Source organism: Hippoglossus stenolepis, chromosome 11 (assembly GCF_022539355.2).
Source record: "Hippoglossus stenolepis isolate QCI-W04-F060 chromosome 11, HSTE1.2, whole genome shotgun sequence".
Classification (NCBI taxonomy): Eukaryota; Metazoa; Chordata; class Actinopteri; order Pleuronectiformes; family Pleuronectidae; genus Hippoglossus; species Hippoglossus stenolepis.
The window spans coordinates 8,572,347-8,593,606 of NC_061493.1; the positions used below are offsets into that span (position 1 = coordinate 8,572,347).

Consider the following 21,260-nt stretch of genomic DNA (forward strand, 5'->3'; position numbering starts at 1 on the left):
TTCTGGAGAGAGCTCAGCCCAGACTCTGTCTATATTATTCATTACATTTCATTCTTTCATTCCATCCAGTGTCTGGCCTTGCTCGAGGTGCAAGAGTTCCCTAATAAACTCAATCTCTTTAATAACCCACACTTAAAAAAGACATTCATCAACTTGCTTGATGTGACTCATGTGTCAACCACACAAGCGCATTGCATCAGCGAGGGAGCATAAACAAAATGTTGAAAATGTGTCCCAACATTTAAAAACTGTCAACATATTGTCTCAAGCAAAAAAAACAAGTGTTGATTCCTGTGAATGAGTGTAAGCCGCCGACTTTTCTCAAATTTCTGAGTAAAACAGTTGACAGGATGTTGAACCCAGGGGCTTTTCTCTGTCACTGATGAAGCTGCGAGTGTATGCACCATTACAGGAAGTACCGCCAAAAAGGTATAGGAAACGAAAACGCGAGCGAGGTTTATAAAAGCACAGAGCGGCTCAAGAAGTGATGGGTTAAAAATGTTTGGCGAGCTATTTGTGGCCTGTCGCTTTACACGCAGCATACAGACAGAGTAGCATGGAGACACTTCTTTTTCTATTTCCTCAATTCAACTACATGGCCCCAAAGGAGGAAGCATATTTCAAAATGCTTAGTCCAGAACACTTGCAGGCACCAAAGATGAAGGACGATTCGAGCAGGTTGGTGTGCGCGAACCTCGGTTATTTAAAAATGTATTAAAATGTGAAAATATATATGAAAATATAACATAAAAATGTGCTATTTTTCAACTGTTGCAGCAAATGTCCGAAATCTAAGAAATGGACTACAATGTCGAAAAAAGAGATAAAGCAGCAGTTTGTTTTGTATGGAGAAGCTTTTTACTCAAGAGCAACCTCATGTTTTCATAATAGCTACAGTGTGGGATGCTTTTATACACAACCTTGTGTGAGTATGACTGACAGCCACTTCTCTATGTGAGCCTGTGAAAACTTTTAAAAAGCTGCCGTCCTCCATGATGACTCTCTACTGGCTCTTTGTTTGAACACATGTGCGAACGTGACTTGTGTCTCGCATTTTGCGGCACAAAGGTTTGTGAGTGATTTATGGCGTGTCGTGTGAGCCACTTTGGAGACGCGTCTGCGAGGAGTAATTTCTCTGATAAGTTGCTGATTTGGTGAATAGCGCCGCAGCTGCAGCTCACGCACACTTTGTGGAACTTGATGTATTTTCTCTGTTGTTTGCAGACAGAAAGACAAGGAGAGGAAGAGTCGACTAAGCCTTTTTCTCACCAAGTCGGGCTCCCATGAAAACGTCAGTCCCCATAAAAAGACAAATCCGACGGCCAGCAAGTGAGGCAACATCCATTAATATCATGTACAGGCAACGTTGTTTGGGGACAAGTATTATTCATGTTTTGACCTCAGTTATGCAGCTCTCTCCATGACTCATTGCACACTTATAGAAACATGACTTCCTGACACCTCATGAGAATCCTAAACATTTTTGCTGCATCATTAAGGAAGAGCTGACTGCATCTCTGATTTTTTCTTCTTCCCAGTATCTCACCAGAGGCAGCTTTGCAGTGGAGCGACTCCTTTGAAGAACTGCTGAAGCACTCGGGTCAGATTAATGCCTCAAACTTTTCAGAAACGTTGTGTCGAATTGCTGACCCCCCACTCCAAAAAAAACAGCTTCACCTGCTGTCAAGCCGTTGGCTCCATTTGAATTGTAAACTGCTAAGAAGTGCCTGAGGCAATAAATAGTTAATAGAGAAGAGCAGTGAGAGTTTCACTACAGCTTTTAATGTTTGTTGGCACATAGAGTAAAACAGAAACTGTTCTACTTCCTCATAGTCCCAGACGTTGCACTTCAGTGCCACATTGAAACACTGTGGACCCCTGAATGTGCTCATTTAGGAAATATCTATTTGATGAAGACAGTATATGAATAACACTGTTTTACCATATTAAAGCTATTACTTATGTATATATATATATGTATAAATATACGGTTTATACAGGCCAATTAGACTTTGGGATGAGGATATAAGGATGTCCATAACTCCTTTAACTCCTTTGAAGATATAATATGTAACAATTCTTAAACATTAAAAACAAATCCAAAGAAACATCTAAAAACAAGGTTGATTTTCATTGGCAAGCTGACTCATAGTTTGGGTTGAGCGTCCCCTTGCAGCTGAAGTTACATATTGTACTTTTAAAGCATCCTCAATTCTGAGCCTCATTCCCCAACATCATCAGAAAAGTTACAGATTAACTTTTTAACAGCGGTCGACTTTCTGTCACTAACAGTGTCTCTGTTTCTGCTTTTTTTTTTTTTGTTCTGTTTTCAGATGGGGTAGAAACCTTCGGTCAGTTCCTCAGGACAGAGTTCAGTGAGGAGAACATTCAGTTCTGGTTGGCCTGTGAAGAATTCAAGACCATTGATTCTGAGACAAAGCTGCTGTCTAAAGCCAAATGTATTTATACAGTATTTATTGAATCGGAAGCCCCTAAAGAGGTAAGACATGGTTTGTTTATTTATCATAAAAATACATGGATGCAATGCAGAAAAATAGGCTGTATAGTCTTAAATAACCTGGTGGTTTAGCATTCTCTTTAGCTCACTTGTCAACGTGGGCTGTTTGAGGTTTAAAATATTTATGCCATTGTAATGAAAACAACAGTGGGCGAATTGCAAAGCTCTGTGCAGTGGAAAGCCTGCAGCAGGTTGACCTTTGTGAACAATCATTAGGTGCAGGAGCCCGCAGAGGTCACATCCTGCACGCTGCACTGCAGAGCTGGATATTTTTGGGCTATTTCTGTGCGAGACAGTTATCGTTGGGACCACCGTGCGATATGCGTTCAGGGCCTACAGCGAATCGGACTGTTACAGAGGTTTGGTGTCAGGTCTGAGGTTTTGACATTCCACTGCAGAGCTGACGAGAGACTCACCCACACACTTTCAGTCTGAGATGAATGTGTATGTAAATGTGGACGTTTTGTTTGGAGCATGCTGCAGTGGCATGAAAGCACTTACTAGCACAAGTGATTTAATTAATGTAAATTCATTCATTTAAATGAACGTTACCTTCAATATCGTTGGTGGGAGATAAAGCAGTTTCATACGCATGAATATTTTGAGTGGTGTATCAGTGATGATTGTTTTTTATGGCTGAGACACTTCACCACTGTTTAAGTTAATTCAAGGGCTATAAATGTCATAATCATGATTTCTAACTCAGAATTTTTAAACAAACAACTCATTCATGAAACTAAAAGCCAGAGAATTAACATACTTTTCAGTCTAAGATGAATGTGTATCATCTGTGATCATATCCAGGAGGATGAGAATGTCTCCGTATTAATAATAGAGTCCTGTAGCAGTGTCTCAGTCGTACCTCGCCAAAAGATCAGGGTCATAAATAACGTATTTTATCTTCGGGTTCACATGAACCTTTAAGAAAATCTGACATTGCCAGACGACGCTTGTGTCCTTGTGAGAAAGATCGTCTGAGGTTATAGAGAACTAAACTTTACTGTTTGAGTTGGAAGAAGAGTGCGTACATGTTGATTTTCTCTATCTGTTTTAATGGATTCGATTCACACCTGTAACTCGCTGTGGATGTTGGCATGTCCCTTCCTTGTCACTGTTTGATATATCCTCAGTGAGAAACAAATCTGCTAGAACCTTAATCCATCTGTGTTGTTCTGAGCTTAAGTCAAATTTTCCATTCAAGACACAACAATTCCAAGCTCTTGTATTAGGATCTGAACTAAAATATGCATTGTCATACGTAGCCCTCCTTTAATTATAGATTTGATGTGTGTAGTTCATTTGTATTGTTAGCGAGTACATTTTTTTAATTACGACGATTTCTCTCAGGTCAACATTGACTACAGCACCAAGGTGGCCATCAAGAAGGACATGGCACAGCCCACAAACAGCTGTTTTGAAGCCGCACAGATGAAAGTCTACAGCCTGATGAAAAAGGACTCCTACCCTCGGTTCCTGCACTCTGACATTTATCTGCGTCTCACCAGGCAGAAAGGCCCCGGGGCCAACATGTTTCGCAGAAGGTCACGCTCCTGTGTTTTCAATGAGCGAGGCGAGGCCACGACTGAACCCTCGGCCTGGCAGCTGTAACATCCTGGGCGCAGTCGGTCGCTCTGTGAAACAGATTAAACAGGAGATAATCCTTGATTTGCAGCACAGTTAGTGTAGCACAGAGCTTTGTTATTCACTGGTTTGCTTCTGCAAAGTGCATATGTTTTCTTTTTTTTTATAACCCCAGGGGTCATAGTGGATTATGCATCAAAATTACAGGGATACACAATTAAGGCAATAATTTGATAATTTGTGAAATACATCTATTTGCTCTCTATGAGTTACACATGAGGGTCAATACCTTTCTCCTGTGTGTATATAACAAGCTACAGCCAGCAGCCGGTTAGCTTGGCTTATTTTAAGTGGTGGAAACAGGGATAAATTAGCCTGGCTCTGTCCAGTATTAAAACATCACATCTGAAACTCACTACACTCACTAAGTCACTCACCAGCACGTTATATCTTTTCTATTTAAAGGTTCAGTGTGCAGAATTTAGTGACATCTAGTGGCGAAGTTGCATGTTGCAGCTGAACACCCCTCACCTTACCCTCCCCTTCCAAACATGTAAGAGAACCTGTGGCAGCCTTCAGCTGTCATAAAACCTCAAGAGGTGTTTAGTCTGTCCACTTTGGACTACTGTAAAAACATGGTGGTCTCCGTAGAGAGGACCTGTTCCCGATGTAAATGTAAAGTATTTAAATATAAAGGGCCCATTCTATAAATTCATTGAATTTAGATGAAACACACTAGTGAAAACATCGCTAGGATTATTTTATATTCAATTTGTGCCAATAGATCCCTTTCACCTAAATCTTACAGACTGGACCTTTAATCTGCACCGGACCATTTCTTGTCCAGTAACCTCTTGGAGTCTTCACTGGTTTCATCACAACCTCGCATACGACAACATACATGGAAGTTTAAGTTTGCTGTTAACAGTATTTATGCTAAGCTAACTGACTGATATCCACCATACAGACATGAGAGCGATATTGATTTTCTCATCTAACTCTCGACAACCAAGCGAATGAGTTTGTTTCCTCAGATGTAGTTTTTCTTTCAGTTCTATACTACGCAGCACGATAACAGCATGACACCATCGGCCTTTCAGCTGTAAGAATACATTTAGAAAGGTTATGAGGCCGCTACGTCGCAGCCTTGTGGTTATCTGAAAATAGCGAAAGCCCTCTGGCCAGTCAGAAGTATGTGGCCACAGAGAATAGAGTATCTGTCTGTCTATCAGTATAAAACCAGATGACTCTATCTATTCATCGTCTTTCTCAGAGGCACTGCACTGTTTGTGGATTGAACCTGATGATTTCTATAGTTTCTCAACTCTTGACAAAACTTTATTGACAGCGGTAGACAGAATCTCTTACTGCTTCTCTCTAGCTCTACTGTACAGGCCTCCGCACTGACCTCAGACATGTTACATTTCCTCATCTTCCAAGCCAGAGACAGCACCTCATACCACATAATTACAGTTGATTTAGTGTATATAAATTGACCATATCACATTATAACATATTCATGATTTTAGCCCTCGCACTGTCCAAATTGCCTCAAGTCTCACCTGCAGTGGAAGCCTGCAGCCACGTAGAGAAGCTCTGAAACTTTTTAACGAGGGATACCGATCTCTCATTTTCCATTAACAATTATAATGTATTCTCACACACAAAATATGCATCTATCTTATTTGAATACTAATATCTTATTAATCATGATTGCTGATTTCAGTTTACTACCATCTAACATTATTTATGCGTTTGTTGTGATCATATGTGTGTTGCTCGCTGTTGTAAATGTACATACTATAATATGTGAAATAATTCAAATAAACACTTTCGTATAAAAGTCGTTTTAATGAGGCCTTTAGTTTGAAAGGCCACTTCTTAATGTGACAAATTGAGTCATAATTTGTGCATATTACACTAGTGGGGGAAATTGTGATCGCGTGCGGCTCCCTATTCCAAATCACTGAAAAATTAATAGACCTTATCAACTCTACCCACTGTAGCACAGAATTATTCATGTTACTGTGTATGTATGCACAAACTATACTTCTTACCAAGACAAACACGTATTAATTCCAAGCCGTCAGTGATCCCACTGAGTTCGCCCCCGATCGCCTGAATATGTATGCAGAAAAACCATATCCCAGTACATTCCAGCAAGGCGGTTTAGCTCATTAACACAGATGTCAGGGTTTCCAGTAGCCTTCAGAGGGATAAAGTCCACCTCAGCCCAAGTTATTTAATGGAAAACCTGCGTGGAATACCTCACAGTCACCATTAATTATGCATCCATGTAGACGACAGTGGCATGAATATACTGCAGGTCCCGCTGTTTTCTGACACAAATAATCAGAAAAGGCGGGGCAGACCCTAATGATGTGTTAGCAATGGGAGAAGCTCAGCTGGCTTTCAAAATTCATCACAGATGAAGACTAGTTGCCCACTAAGAATTTGCTGGCAGGTTTCTTTTTTCTTTCCCCATTGGTATTTAAATTTGTGTCTCACTCTGCGCTAAAAGCCTCTGAAATCACAAGTTAAAGATGTATTGTGGGATCTTTGAAGGGAAACAAAAGAAAAAGACGGCAGTTTGCCTGAAGTTATGAGGCTTGTAAAACAAGATGAATACGAGTCAAATAGAAGTTTAAAGCAAAGAAATCTGTTGTAAGCTGTCTACTAGCTGCACATTGTCCCAAAAAATTGGGTTTCATTTTTACAGACTCCTCAGTCGAAGCCAAATCCATTGATGTCTGCAAACTTCTACACCACAGGTTTCCATTTTTAAAACCTCTATGTCCGATCCAAGCTTTTAATTGACTCCACGTGAGACAAATTTACTCATAGATCTGCTGACTCCCAGGCTCATATATTGAGCTGTGAATTCTTCTCACAAAACTCTTTGCACTAGATGCTGTTGCCCTGTAATGATATCGACAGGCCTAGATGAATGTCAGTGCAACTGCAAACAGGAGGCTGTGTTCAGACTTGAGGTACGAGTTTGTACTTCGGTGTCTGAAGTATATTTAGAGAAACACCTGTATACAGGGGACAAGATTCAGTTCAATGGCTAATGAACATCTTCCCACAACTCTGAAGGTGTCTTTGTTTCCATCAATAAATCAGTGTCATGTTCCTGGAGGCTATAAATAACTCCTAACGCCAGTTTCTTCAGACTAAAGCTGCTAAAACCAAGTCTGTAACAAAGCCATTGGACCTGTATGAACTCTGCATGTGCTTTTAAAAGCAGCTTGTTAAAGAGAATATAGAATGCAACAGCTTCTCATTGTGTTTTTCTATCATCGTTTTTTGGGGTTGACATGAGGCCAAACACGACGGTGGTGTGCTGTCAGGACATGCAAGGCAAGTAGTGTTTGACCAATTAAACCTAAAAATAGACTTGAATTGGAACGAGACCGAAGTGGAGATCTCCTCGGTGCAGCTTTCTGTCCCATAAAGGATCAGATGTTGCCTGTTGGGATTTATCTTGTTATTTACTCCTCTCGTGTGGCCACACAGTCTCTGGTAGCTAGGTTGCCTATAACCATATTAACTTGGCCTATAGCATAATGTCACATGTCTGTTTTCATTAGTGACCGTGAACTAAGACGATGAATGTTGCTATTACTGGAAGGCTTACTGTAAACATTTTGGCTAATGGCTGTGGCTGGAATGATTTTTGTTTGCCATCCTCTATTCAGTTGTTATTCTCTTGCACGTTTAATGAACCACTTTTACTGAGCTTCAAAACCTCTTGCTGAGAACAATAAGGGGAAGATAGGTGTTGTTTTTCGAAGATGGCAAAAAATTTGGTCAACAAACTATTTGTTTTAATCCAGGATGTAGTGCTCTGGAGTGACATCTAGTGGCAGTCAATGTGAATGACATTTAACATTGAAGGCTCATTTATGTTCAATGTTAAAATGCGTATATGGTTCATTTTGCACGTCTTCTAAAAAACGTACGGATATGGACGAATCAGATCAGTACCAGAGGGAAATCATGGGGGGCGGCAGGGTAGCCGATAGTTCAAGTGAAATGATGAAATTTCAACAATGGCAGAATTTTTTAAGGAGATACTTTGAGAATACCTTACTCTGGAACTGGGGAAAACCGCCACTTTTGCCTCTTTCACAATCACAACCTCCTCCACCGATGTGTTTGTTCTTGTTGGAGATTCTCGATTCTGCCCTGTAGTGGATACATCGCTCAACAACCATTGCCAATGTAAAGGACGCATGTAAGATTGTGGGCAGTGATGGTTATATTCTTTGAAAGTGATGTTTCTCTATTGGCAAGTAAAGTCAGCATGAATGAGCCTTAGAAGGCAGCAGTAGCAAAAACAAGCTAAATACACTGTAATTTGTCATCTCACTTTGATTTATGTCGTCGTAGTACCTTAGTAAACATGTGTGATGTGTTTTTCTTTCTGTTAATCAATTGGAGAATGTGTGAGGCTCGCAAACAAAGCTGAGGACAGGCCCATCCAATGTACTATATGTGCACCATAAATGCTACAATTCCTCAAGACACAAGCCAAATTGGCACCTGCTGGTTGGAGTGATGGAGTGTTTGCCCTGTCAGGCTGTCTCACTTCAGGCCTGAAACAGAACACAAATCTCCCCTGCATGCCTCCTGCAGATGGTCCACACGACTCGCCACAATATCTTATAACAACACTGAAGCAGGAAAACACAGTCACTGGAGCGGGTCATTGTCAGTAAATGGTAAATTGTTTGAAGATTACCACAGCAATGATTCTCAGATATTTGCCCTCTATGTACTGCACATTTAATGTTTACTGTCAGTTCAAATGAATAATCCTTGTAGTTCTTCGGCCACTAATGTTATATTATTTCATATAAACCGTGTTCAGTATGGGAAGGAAGGAACAAGTTGACAATGTGCAGCAAGAAAGAGGAGAGAGACTTTCTGAGCAGGAAAGTCAGGCAGCAGAATCTCGACACAGTGAATTTTGGAGAGTCGCTGTTTCCACTGTCACGGAAAGGTTTGTTTCAGTCTCATCAATATTTTTCTCGCTGCTGAATCACCTGCTGAAAGAGTGAGTAGATAAAAAAAAAAACAGGGTCATTTGAGGATCTGGAAGAGACGAGACACTCCCTAATCAAATCAAATGCTTGCCTACCGAATCGTGCTCAGGGACTCGAAACCTAATTTAGGAAGGTTTTCAGTTACATCTTCACTCGGCAACCTCCCACCTGCAGTCCAGGACTTGTACGGCTTCAGCTGAATGGGTCAACACCCCATTCATCCTCAACTGAATAAAACAAGCAGCAAGGAGAAACACACATATTCAGTGCTGTCACCAGTTACAGAGAAAGGTGGACACATGAGGGGATGGCATCATGGAAACCTGTGTGGAGGCCTGAAGAGGACTGGAGTGCCACCCTGTGTTTGATGGGGAATGTGCAACTTGGCATAAAGTCCCATTAAAATGCTGTATCATTGGTGAAATATCATGGATGCATGAAAATGACTCACTCCCCCTTAAACAAATCTTCTCTGGGTTTTATGGAGTCACTTTTGTCCTTGGGTGGTCACAAATGCTCACACTTGATTTAAGGAGCATGAAAGACTAAATGAAAACAAGACCAAACATTGTAGATGGTCTGCGGAGACGGCTCAACGGCGACACTGAGTCCTCATGTCGTTCCTTGTGCTGCCTTTTTTGAAAAACAAATTCCTCAGCTTGGTGCGTCCACACACATGCAAATAGAGGCAGCCCGGGTGTTTTCCATCACCTGCTCTAATTTACATTCTTGCTTTGTGTCTGTCCAGCAGTGGTCAGGAAGGTCAGGACAGGTTCAACTGCACTGGACACGTTTTCAGTGATTCATTACCAATGACTCTGTGTCCTGACCTGTGTACATCCAGCAGAGCAGAGGACAGCCGTCCACGTAAAGCTCATCGTTATATGATGAGCATAATGTGATTCTCTGTCGCTGTGCAGTGTCGTGCAAACACCGCTCTTGTGTTCATCTGTTCTAAATCACAGGAAAACGTCATGATAGAATACAAGGTAATTCAAACATGGGACAAAATGTACAGTACTGTGGAAAGGTACAGTATGCCACACATTCAACCCGTGTCATTTCAACATCAGTCAAGTAAATGTACACGGGTGGAAATTGAATTGTACACAGTAGACTTTATGTAAATGCAGCAGCCTACTTAGCTCAAGCGGTGAGTGTGTATGATGAAAATTGAATATACGTCTTTTCCTGTCAACTGTTTTTCACACGAGCAAATCTTTTTCAGGGGTTTTATCTTCTCTTCAAGTTTACATACAAAATTTGCATCAAAATACATCATCTGTTTGTTAACAATTAAATGAACATTCATGTTCCGTGAAGACGAATCAGAGTCCAGCACCACCAGCACGTCAAATCTTCCATTTATAATGTAAAACATCTTAATGTCTACTGGAGGGATTGGTCTGGAAATGCCTGGAATAGGCTGGCGAAGGCTGATGCCTGCAGGAGGTAGAACATATTATGTAAATTCCGCTGCGCATGTGTCTTTGTTTGTATTGACACCAGCATCTGCCCTTATTTAAGCTTGTTGTCTTTCGAACTTGACATCTTCGTCTGCGTTTTCTACGTGTGTGACACCACTTTTTCATCCTCGGTGACATTCGCACATTCTCCAGAAAGTTTACCAGGGGGCTGGGAGAAAAAGTTCTGGAAAATGTTTGCAGTTCAGTTCATGTCAGGAAGCAGTTTTGTGTTTGAGTAAATTGATTACTCAAACAACTATTGGATTCTATTGGTGCAGACATTTTCTCCTTAATAAGATAAATTGTCATAACATCTGTGATGCTTTATCTTTTCTTATAGCACTATCATTTTCCTGATACCTCAGGTAACGACCGAACTATAAGTAAAGTAATGGTATTCAATCAGCCTCAGATGTACTTTATGTCAAGTGCCAATTTGCAAATGTGGCGATAACATGCTAAATAAATATGTTGGACGTGGATTGCATTTCTCCGCTAAACATCAGCATGTTTGCGGTGTCATTGTATAATTGCTCTTATGTTATTCATTCATTAGAATTAACATTTAGCTCAAGGCTAAACCAAAAGAGCTGCTAGCATAGCTGCAGTCACTGCAACCCTATTCTGATTGGTTTGAAATTAGGAGTGAATAGAACTGTGCTGTGTATGTATTGGCATTTTAACCCCAGTATAATTACACGATGAGGATCTGTAATACACATACAGCACCTACCTGTGGCGTACTTTACAACAACCCATTTAATGTACTTTTGTGGGGTCATGCTCTCCTGATGACTTAACCATGTGCATTGTTCAGTCATTGTGGTGGCTCCCAATAGGCCTCAATATTGGTGTTAACATGAAAAACCATGAATTTCACACCTAGCATAAAAAAGACGTATAATGACACAATTAAAGATCAAATAAACTAATGGGATGAGTTCACCGGGGAAAAAAATGAGCGTACTTTCAGCTTTGAGTATTACTGAAGTGAGAGAGAAAAATTACCCACATACACACTCTTAAACGGGATTGAAATCAAGTCAGTAAACCTTGACCTGTAGAAAAAAAAACAGTTTAAGCTAAATGGGGCTTCAGTCATGTGCAAATGAGCAAATATGAGTTTTGCTGCCTTTTACTTCTCTGTCGCGCCAGAGGTTGGCTAAATTATGGATGAGAATTTTTTGTCCAAATCTGAACTTTTCTGTTTCAAGTGTCAGTGGTCACCTGAGTCAACTGGAGGTAATGTGTGAGGCATATTAACAAATCCAGTTTGCATGTTCGCCTGTGTCCTTGTGGGTTTTCTCCAGGTACGCCGGCTTCCTCCCACAGTCCAGAGCCATGCAGATTGGGGTTAGGTTAGACTCTCGTTTGTCCGTAGGTGTGAATTGTTGTTTCTGTATGATGGCCAGGTGATGAGAGGTGACCTGGCCGGGACCTGCCTTAACCCTCAAAGGATAAAGCGATAGCCTTTATATAATGGATGCATGGGTGGATATTAACAAATCAGTGCCAATAAGGAACACTGCAGCCATGCAAATAGCAGGAGAACAAGCCTTTTCCTTAATAGTGAATTTGTTTGTGGCTATTTGTTTATGGTCAGGATATTTCCTGGATATGACACGTCGTTCTCTACCACAGAAGCACAATCTGTTACCAGCGTCGCCACTATAATTTATATTCCTCACTGCTGGGCTGAATAATAATAAAGTCATGAAGACATCAAGTGGATTTTTTAGGAATATTAGGAATATGGCTTGAATATATCATGATTAGATTCACCAATTTATTCTTCGGGTTAATCTTCCACCTTGTGTTGTCACATCCGTGTTAGTCGTGACCACTGTTTAGGAGATGAGGTCAGCTTTAATCACAGCCGGGCTCTCTGGTCCTGCTCGTGTGACAGCCATGGAAGGGTGCCCCGTCTTCCCCAGAAACAACAACACTTTGCATACAGATTTCCATATATTCCATCCATGTAGGGTGTGTGTGTGGGGGGCATTTAGATTTGTACAGTCACTTGACTCCCTCATTTCCAAACAATCCCAACCCCATCTTCCGTCTAGCAGGATCTTATCTCTGTCTCCCTTCGTAGAGGACGAGGAGATGGCGATAAAGTGAGTTACTGCATATTTGATTATTGGGCCTTTACCTTTTTACAGACAGCAGCCATGTGGAAAATACCAAGGGGTTTTTCACTCACTGTAAGTCACACTTTTGCATGGTGCCTTTATTTGTGAACTGGGGATGTTCAGTTCATTAAATTGAATGTTTACAGGTCATCTGGAAACCTATCACATACTTGAAATGATTAATGAATGGGCCTGCCAGTCTGGTTTGGAGGTGCCGCCGCCGCCGCGTGCCGAGTTCACAGATAACTGAGCTAGTGATTGATCTTGATGCTCTTTTCAAGGGTAGATTGTGCTGCTTTCCCAAGGATCCGCTGGAGGATGTTGAGACCTGGAGTGAGTCTGTGGACAAAGTCCTCAGTTGTAAAGGTGAGAGTCTCCTCCGACTACACACACACACACAGAGAGGCATTTGTTTGAATATGCACTTTTTACCTTTGCGATTTCCCAGCCGGACAGATAGCTTTGCGGGAGTTCCTGAAGTCGGAGTACAGCGAGGAGAACATACTGTTTTGGCTCGCCTGTGAGGAGTACAAGAAAACCAAGACAGTCCCAGAGATGATCTCATCTGCAAACAGGATCTACTCAGAGTTTGTCCAAACAGAAGCCCCCCGACAGGTAATTCACTGCAAGGTTTAAAAAAAAAAAAGCCAGAATATCAGTGGTTCAAATTGGAGCAGTGCACCGGGATGGTCATTGTTTGTAATTTGAATTCAGTGAGCCTATTGTGATATAGTAGCTGCAATAAAGCTGTGTGTCTGTGCCTTTTGTGGCGGTAAAAGTGCGGGGATTTGATTTAAAGGCACTCAAGTTGTTACCCCAAAGAACATTATGAAGATGAAAAGACTTGCTGTAATATGCCGCTGGGCAAAATTGTTTGTTTCCAGATCAACATAGATTGCAGTACCAGAGAAAACATAACGAAGAACATCTCCAAGCCGACCCTGACTTCGTTCGACACGGCGCAGAAGCTCATCTACAGCCTGATGGCCAGGGATTGTTACCCCCGGTTCCTGAAATCTGATATTTATCAAGGACTCCTGAGGAGAACTGATTCAAGGTGACTGTTTAAACAAAAAAAAAAAAAATGACAGCCTGACAGCGAAATCATCTCCGACTCTGATCTGCTGCGGCGCTCTTTCATTTCAGTGTGGATAACGGGTTTATGCCATACAATCCGGACCCTAATGTGTAGCAGAGCTATCTTTCCCCTTACCTGTGTGATTCAGTAGACAGTTAAAGCTCAAGAGAATCTGAGGCTTGTATTATACTTTATCTCTTTAATTATGTTAAGGTTAAACAAAATCTTTAAAGATATTGTGCACATAATTCTTCTCTGATTATCTGTTTTCTCTCCGTGAAGTTAGAAATGAAAAATAATTCCCTTTTTGTGAAGTATTATCAACGCTTTATCTAATTGATTATGCAAATCTACATTATCATATTCTCTGATTGAGTGTATTGTAGAAATTCTGCCTCAGTTGCTTGTTCTATTAAATGGTTTCTTGTCGTTGTTGTATTATTTTTTTTTGATATCTAAACATCTAAAAACTAAATACATTCAGTCCAATGACATTTGGGTGCAGTCCTTTTGAATATAATGCAAATCAGCCTTGTTGTTGTCAGAGAACAGTCGTCTGTACTGCGACATGGTCGTTGGCCTCGTAGACAGCAGATGGCAACAGAGTCCCTCAACCATCATGTAAACAAGAAGACGTACCGATGCAAGAGGTACAGTGAAGAACGTCACTTGTGAAGCAACTTCCTCTTTGTGCAGTGTATGTCTGCAACCAGCCAAAGCACAACAACAGCAACTTTATGAATCAAACCGGCCTCGGGTTAAATCTGCTTGATGTGGCAGACACGGGCCGGGAGGACTAGGTCTGTGCTTGTGGTTGCATCTTAGTGTGCTCTCATGCTGGTGGGTACGATTGTTCATCATGAGAAAAGTATCTGAGAGGATTTAAGTCCCAACTTTGGATCTGATGAAATGTAAAAGCCTCTCCCACTAAGCTCATTGGGCTTGATGTAAATCTCCTTTCAAAATGAGATTAGTGTAGGTTGTGTCATACAGAATTTTAGGCAGCATCGTGAGATAGCATTGCTGTTTTATCTTTTTCTATTTAGGATATGTTGAATGCAAAAAGCATGCAAACAATAGAAAGCAGAAGGTTTTTCAAACTGCGATTAGACTTCATGTTCAGATTCAGAAAGGGATTTAACTCATGAATGCATAGGATTTAAATTGAAACAACATAGGGCATTCACTTCCCAAAACATTGCTCCATTTTGCACAAACTTTAACATATTAATTGTGTCATGTGTTTGTATTTTTTGTTTGGAAAGTGGAAGTAGGCACAGCGTGGTTTGTCCTTGTGACGCCTGGGCGTTAGACACACACTCTATTCTGTTTATGTAGCTGGTGTTAAATGTTCGGGGGATTTATTTTAGGAGGTGTTTCACATGTTTGGCAAAAGCTGCTCCGTGTTGTGCAGACAGTTCACCGCAACTTCCTCTAACGGAGACAACACTGGTTTCGCTCGACTCTTTGTGGGAGGAGGGTTACATTTGTCGAGTACTGTACAAAAAAAAAAAAGTGCTTGACAAACCTTGTTCAACCTGCGTTGGTAGCAAAGCACACTCAGACTGTAACTGCACAAGACGTTGCATGCAGGAAGTGAGGACGATATAAAAATGACTGAAACTGTGCAAAGTTGTACTTGTGCGATAACGGCTGATGGAGGAAACTCACAGATGGCTGTTGCAACCGATAAATAAAACATCTGCGATAATGTTTCTGTCACCACAGCAACAGCTGCATTCTGTCACAAAACATTTCCTGTCGAGCAAAACATTAGCATAGACAGTGTAACAGAGCAGGCTCAAAAGCAGCTTTCGTTATAGACTTTACTTCAAATGTAAATATCTGCATTTTGTTAAACTAAACACATCAATTTAGAGTTTTACAAAGCTTGTTTTTGATATCTTACGTTTAAATACATTGTTGTTTTTATTTATGGCCACATGTACATATACATGTTTTTATGTTTTTCTTTTGCCTTTCAGCAGACAATTGTTTTAAATGTTTTCACAATGAAAATCATCTAAAAGAGAGTTTAAACAGTGAACAGTGAACATCAGCACGGGGCGGCTGTGCCTCAGGTCGTCCACTAACCAGGATGTCGCTGGTTTGATCTGCAGCTCCTCCAGTTTAGCAATCCAAACCAAACCTTGGGCAAGATACTGAATGCCAAATTGTTTTAGAGTGATAGAAAAAGCGCTGCATATAGAAGTGGTGTAGGTGACTGGGTGCATGCGGCTTGTACTGTAAAGCCTTTTCAAGTTGATAAATGTCTAAATACAGTCTGTTTACCATCTATTTAAAACACAAAATCAGACTGAGGAATGACATTTAGGTCAAATATGGGTGAATCAAAGAAACCACAAATTGAAAGGTTACTAAATAAATAGTAAACATGTGAAAAGAGAAACAGCAAACTACCCTGTTGAAATAAATTGTCGGAGGAAAGTTAACAACCTTTTCAGACTTAATCGCCACAGGTTGGTTTTAGCGACATTGCTGCATGGCCCTAAAGATGATACTGAATTTCCATTGGTCCATCTGTCCAGCACTTCCAGAATATCTCAACATCTTGTGAATGGTTTGTCATTACATTTCATGATCCCCAGAGGACGAATCCGACCTATATGGACCCCCGACTTTAACCTCTAGCGCCATCAGCAGGTTGACATTTCTGTCTTTTAGTGAAAACAGTTGTCACGGTAAATAAGTCCACTGGAGATGTGTGGAAAGAATTTATGAAGGCTTTCTGAGGCAGGAATAAAAACTAATCTTTAAGATTTTGATGAGCTGATTAAAAAGAAATCTGGTTTACCAGCTGTTTTGCTTTTCACCCAAAATGATCAGACATAAAAATATATATAATTTCCTCCTAAAAACCTGGAAAGTTCAGACTATTGCGATATCACTGTGAGAGGAAAAAACACTGAGAGGGATAAAACAGAGGAACTAAAGATGTCACATTTATGAACTTAATAAAAGCGAGCATAATGAAAACTGAAAGTTGGGACTCTTTATGTTCCTCTTGTAAAAATTCAGAAAATTCCAGGCGGGGGGGTGAAAGTTTTTGTTTTGTTAAAAGATCATGTCATCATATGAAAGGGGAAATGAATCAAACAATCATTTGCATCTATTTTATTTGAGACAGAGAGCTGACATTAAATCCTCTGTGTCTCACTCTGACCTCAATGGAAATACATAGGGCGACATAGTGGTCTAAGATTCATAACATGGAACCACAGTGTCTCGTTGTTCTGGTGGGTGAGTTTTTCCGAATGTACTTCCCCTCTGCCTCCACTCTCTGATCAAATAATGGCAGGAAGCTGATACATTGAAACCAAGACATTATTGCATTCATCTGACAAGCCATTGAAAGAAAAAGAAGATCCAACTGACCCAAGGAAATACTGAACTTTGCTGTGGAACGGCAACAAAGGTTTGAGGCTAAGTTGCTCTCAATCGTAAATCAGGTATCCTTCAAGAAATTTGTATGTGGTTCTCGTTGTTGAGGAATTTTTGACCATTCTCACACATTACTGTAATTGCCACTGTATGTTATGTATATTGTATATTACATATTATATCTGTACAGGAGAATAGTGCCTGTCTAATTCCACACATACTCCCTTCTCTCTCTAAGCAGTACCCAAGGTCAGGTTATAGATAAAAGGACCAACAACAGCACATTGTAGCGTCTACGCTTAGCGACTTTCATATCTAACTCAGATGTGCCAGACAGAGAGGCACCAACAACTCTTTTGCATATTTCACCAGGGACAAAACGTGAGAACACAATGTGATTTAGTTATGCATACTTTAGGCTTAACTATCCAATAGGATGCAAACACCTACATGTAACACAGAGAGTGACAGCAATTCTAGCCATTCCTGGATGTGCTGTTAGAATGGGTGACGCAAGCAGAGGGAGATATACTGGGATGCTGTGGGAGACATCTTCAGACTTGGGGGTGACAACTGCTCATGTTACTCTGTTAGCGTTTGTATATTGTTCCACCTTCTGGTCTCCTTAATGCATCAAGTCTACATTAAACTCTTCTGCATAAGACATCAGCTGCTGCCTGAGTTCTCCTTTCACCAGCTTCCAGAAAACTTCCAGAACACTTGGTCAAGCGTGTGTCCCACAGACGACGGGCTAACTGGATGCTGGCTTTGTCTGCAGTATATAATTAACACACAGACATGAGAGTGATGTCAGTCTTCTCGTCTGAGTTTAGGCTGAAGCATTAAAACCCCTGAGTGTCCTCAATTCAGAGAGGATGTATTTTATTATGTCATGTCAGTAGCATTACTCAAAAATGACAGAAGTGATTTCCATGAAATTTTGTGGAGGGGTGGGACATGGAGCGGATCTACATTATCGGGCAGTTTCTTCAACATAGTGAGACAGGGTGTTAGCTTTGGTGGAGGTTGATACGTTCTCCGAGTGCCATTCAAGTTAACTCCACCAAGGAGGTTTTCTTTTTGTTTGTTTGTTTGTCAACAGAAATAATGCCAAAACAACTCAACCCATTTCAATGACATGGGGGGGGTCATGACCCAAGGAATAGCCCGATCAGCAGGCAGATCCAGGGTTTTCTTTTCACTTTCTTTTACATTGTGAGACAGAGTGTTTTTCAACATTGTCGTGGATTTCTTATGGATCTTGAAAAATAATAAAAATCTGGATCTACGGAATTTAAATGTGTTTTCATGTAGCTTCAGGGGACTGTTAGGCCTTGGTGGAGTTATGAATGGTGATGCCTATGGCTTTTCAAAAGTAAAAGCAAAAATGTGTTACTTGCCACCGTCATTAATTCGTGTGTTTCAGATGTTATTTATGTACAGTTGAGGGCTGAAATAGCCTCAGCATCTAATTCACAAAATCAGAAACATTGGTTTCTGGCAGCTGTTCTCGAGAAGAACTGGGACAGAGCCTAAAACATTTGCTTATCTACTGTTGAACTTTCCACTGCCCCATTTGCATCCTCAGAACTAAAACCAAACATGTTATGATGCAGGTATATCAGCGTAGCAAAGGCACAAAGGAATGGCTGCAGTTGGTGTGCATCTCTGCGTCATACCCAGCTTCCTCTTTTTCTGTGGTGAGTACAGAACGGCGTGTGACGATACCCGCCAAACCCCCATCACACGTCAGATGAACATATATAAGTCACCGCTGGGCGGGTTCCTCAAACACAGTTCTTAGGAGCGACTCAGCGAACAGCCACACACGTACAAAGCACTGATGCCATGCCAAGTGTAGTCGCATCACCACCACGGGAGCTGCAGCACCTCAACATGGACATGGAGGATAAGAAGAGGAGGATAATTAGGTAAATATTTTATTTGAATTGATGCATAATGCTTTGGTTTCGTGCCAACGAACACGTCAATAAAATAAGTGTTTGTTTATTCAGAGGAAGAAACCTGAACTCTCGACTGCGCTGTAGATCGTCTAAAGCTGGCAGCACCGAGGGGTAAGTGAAAACTTCTCTAACCTGGAAACTAAACATCCAAACTGTTGACGTACTTATACCACGTGTGAGTGACACTTTACCCTTATTTTACAGGTTTTGTTTTGAGGAAATGTCCCAGTGGTCTCTTTCACTCGAGAGACTTCTATCATCCAAATGTAAGTTACCCAGTCCACAGTCCAAAGATTAGGTTCCATTGTCAGCGTCCTTTCTTTACACTGGCTAACTTCTGCTCATTGTTCCTACCTGTTAAGATGGCACGAAGATATTCCAGGCCTTCTTGAAGTCCGAGTTCAGTGACGAGAACATTGAGTTTTGGCAGGTGTGTGAGGACTACAAGAAGATCAAGTCGTCCTTCAGGATGTCGTCGAGGGCCAAAAAGATCTTCAAACGCTACATCCAAGCCGAGGCTCCGAGAGAGGTAGGCGCAGAGAGATTTACAGTTTTGCAATACTGTACTTACCACCACTGCTAATGTTTTAGTGTTTATCGATCCTCATCATGTTTCCTCATGCTTCCAGATTAACATTGATCACAAGACCCGGGAGCTGATCAGGTGGAACATTAAGGCGCCCACCACAGCGTGCTTCGATGACGCACAGAGGATTGTGCTTGGGCTAATGGAGAGGGACTCTTATCCACGTTTCCTCAAGTCTGACATTTACAAAGCTCTAATGGACTCCACGCCGGGAACAGTGAAGATGTGAAGAACATAGACACTGGGGACATTGTATTTGTCAAAGCTGTGACAGTGAGCTTGAGACCAACTCTGGACAACCTAAGAAAAGCCATGGTGTGTGGTTGCTTGTCTTGGGATGACCACAGCCAAACGCATTGAAAACATTCAAAATGTTCAGCACATTCATGCCTTCCTTTTCAGCCGGAGAGGCCATGTTTTGCGGTTGCACCTGTTGTGATCGTGCCTGTAAAGAAAAGCGAGAGACTTCCCAGAGATGCAGTGATTATACAATAACAATGAGAGGGACTTTCTGTGAGAGATGCCAGGAAGTGGATGTGTTACACACCTTCCACCCAAGACTGAAGAGATGGTATCTACATTTGCACAACGTCTCATCTTAAGTTTGTTGTTGTGACTAAATCAACAGATTAGTAGATGGCATCTATGCGTGGATTCTTCTGTTTTTCACATTCGGTCGTCTGTGCTGTCGCGCTAAAATATCTGTTATGTAATGTCACAACAAACATAATCTGTTATAAGCTACTCTCCACAGTGTTATGAAAGCATCATGAGTGTGAATATTAAGATTGTTTTGCGCATATTTAATAAAAAAATAATTATTTGAATTGTAATCTGTGTTAAGCACATTATTTGAATTGTAGAGTCTCGCAATGGCTAAAATATGTTCTTATCAGACCACACACCAGGTCCAGTTGATGAAACTTTTGACTCACGTCTCCTTAAAATCCCAGGAACTTAATAACCTACACTCCAGTTCTTTCATTAATTTATTAATTCCCCCCCCATTCAAACCTACTTGTGGTTACAATATGTTTCATAACATCATAAAGTTTTTATGAGTAGTATGTCACTGTACCAGGATAACTTAGTAAATACTTATACTGACTATTAATACTATTAATTAGTCATTAACACAATACAGAAAAGAGCCAGTGTTAGTTTTTCAATCTCAAACTTTAATCAGAGGAACAATAAGATTAATAGCACTCTCACGTCTGAACTGTCAACATGAAGCCTGACAGGCCCAAGCAAGCTGCATCCCCCATTTCTTTGTGCTAAGCTAAGTAGCTTACATGTCATATTTAGCCTTTTTACAGGACAGTAGTGCCAATCTAACTCTAAAATGTATAATTTCCCTTTCTTACCCTTTAATCTTCACATGTGTGACATAATCAAATGTAGCCTATAATGTTTTGAATCTCATTCTTTCTGCTCCTCATTGGACCTTCAGGGAAAATTTGGTGACCATTAAGAAACATTTAA

At 40.9% G+C, this 21,260-nt stretch overlaps 3 protein-coding genes across 3 annotated transcripts; all 3 read left to right on the top strand.

Annotated features, from left to right (window-relative positions):
- The first annotated feature begins 445 nt into the window (after positions 1-445).
- Positions 446-5,942, top strand: rgs18 (regulator of G protein signaling 18). Its single transcript, XM_035171375.2, has 5 exons — positions 446-678; positions 1,225-1,329; positions 1,539-1,600; positions 2,334-2,500; positions 3,866-5,942. The coding sequence occupies exons 1-5, from the start codon at positions 557-559 to the stop codon at positions 4,124-4,126; spliced, it is 717 nt and encodes a 238-aa protein (XP_035027266.1). The 5' UTR covers positions 446-556; the 3' UTR covers positions 4,127-5,942.
- Positions 5,943-12,784: 6,842 nt separating this feature from the next.
- On the top strand, positions 12,785-13,919 carry LOC118117342 (regulator of G-protein signaling 21-like). Its single transcript, XM_035169499.2, has 4 exons — positions 12,785-12,817; positions 13,027-13,111; positions 13,194-13,360; positions 13,630-13,919. The coding sequence occupies exons 1-4, from the start codon at positions 12,785-12,787 to the stop codon at positions 13,804-13,806; spliced, it is 462 nt and encodes a 153-aa protein (XP_035025390.2). The 3' UTR covers positions 13,807-13,919.
- Positions 13,920-18,994: 5,075 nt separating this feature from the next.
- LOC118117873 (regulator of G-protein signaling 13) lies at positions 18,995-20,608 on the top strand. The gene is made up of 5 exons (XM_035170494.2): positions 18,995-19,156; positions 19,241-19,300; positions 19,394-19,455; positions 19,552-19,718; positions 19,819-20,608. Exons 1-5 carry the CDS (start codon positions 19,074-19,076, stop codon positions 20,002-20,004), a joined length of 558 nt encoding a protein of 185 aa, XP_035026385.1. The 5' UTR covers positions 18,995-19,073; the 3' UTR covers positions 20,005-20,608.
- The last annotated feature ends 652 nt before the right edge of the window (positions 20,609-21,260 follow it).

Coding starts and splice junctions, on each gene's coding strand:
- rgs18 (XM_035171375.2), top strand. CDS start 557: ATGGAGACACTTCTTTTTCTATTTCCTCAATTCAACTACATGGCCCCA. Junction 1,601..2,333: donor AGAACTGCTGAAGCACTCGG/GTCAGATTAATG, acceptor TTCTGTTTTCAG/ATGGGGTAGAAACCTTCGGT. Junction 2,501..3,865: donor AATCGGAAGCCCCTAAAGAG/GTAAGACATGGT, acceptor GATTTCTCTCAG/GTCAACATTGACTACAGCAC.
- LOC118117342 (XM_035169499.2), top strand. CDS start 12,785: ATGTGGAAAATACCAAGGGGTTTTTCACTCACT. Junction 12,818..13,026: donor CAAGGGGTTTTTCACTCACT/GTAAGTCACACT, acceptor GCTCTTTTCAAG/GGTAGATTGTGCTGCTTTCC. Junction 13,361..13,629: donor AAACAGAAGCCCCCCGACAG/GTAATTCACTGC, acceptor GTTTGTTTCCAG/ATCAACATAGATTGCAGTAC.
- LOC118117873 (XM_035170494.2), top strand. CDS start 19,074: ATGCCAAGTGTAGTCGCATCACCACCACGGGAGCTGCAGCACCTCAAC. Junction 19,301..19,393: donor AAAGCTGGCAGCACCGAGGG/GTAAGTGAAAAC, acceptor CTTATTTTACAG/GTTTTGTTTTGAGGAAATGT. Junction 19,456..19,551: donor GAGACTTCTATCATCCAAAT/GTAAGTTACCCA, acceptor CTACCTGTTAAG/ATGGCACGAAGATATTCCAG.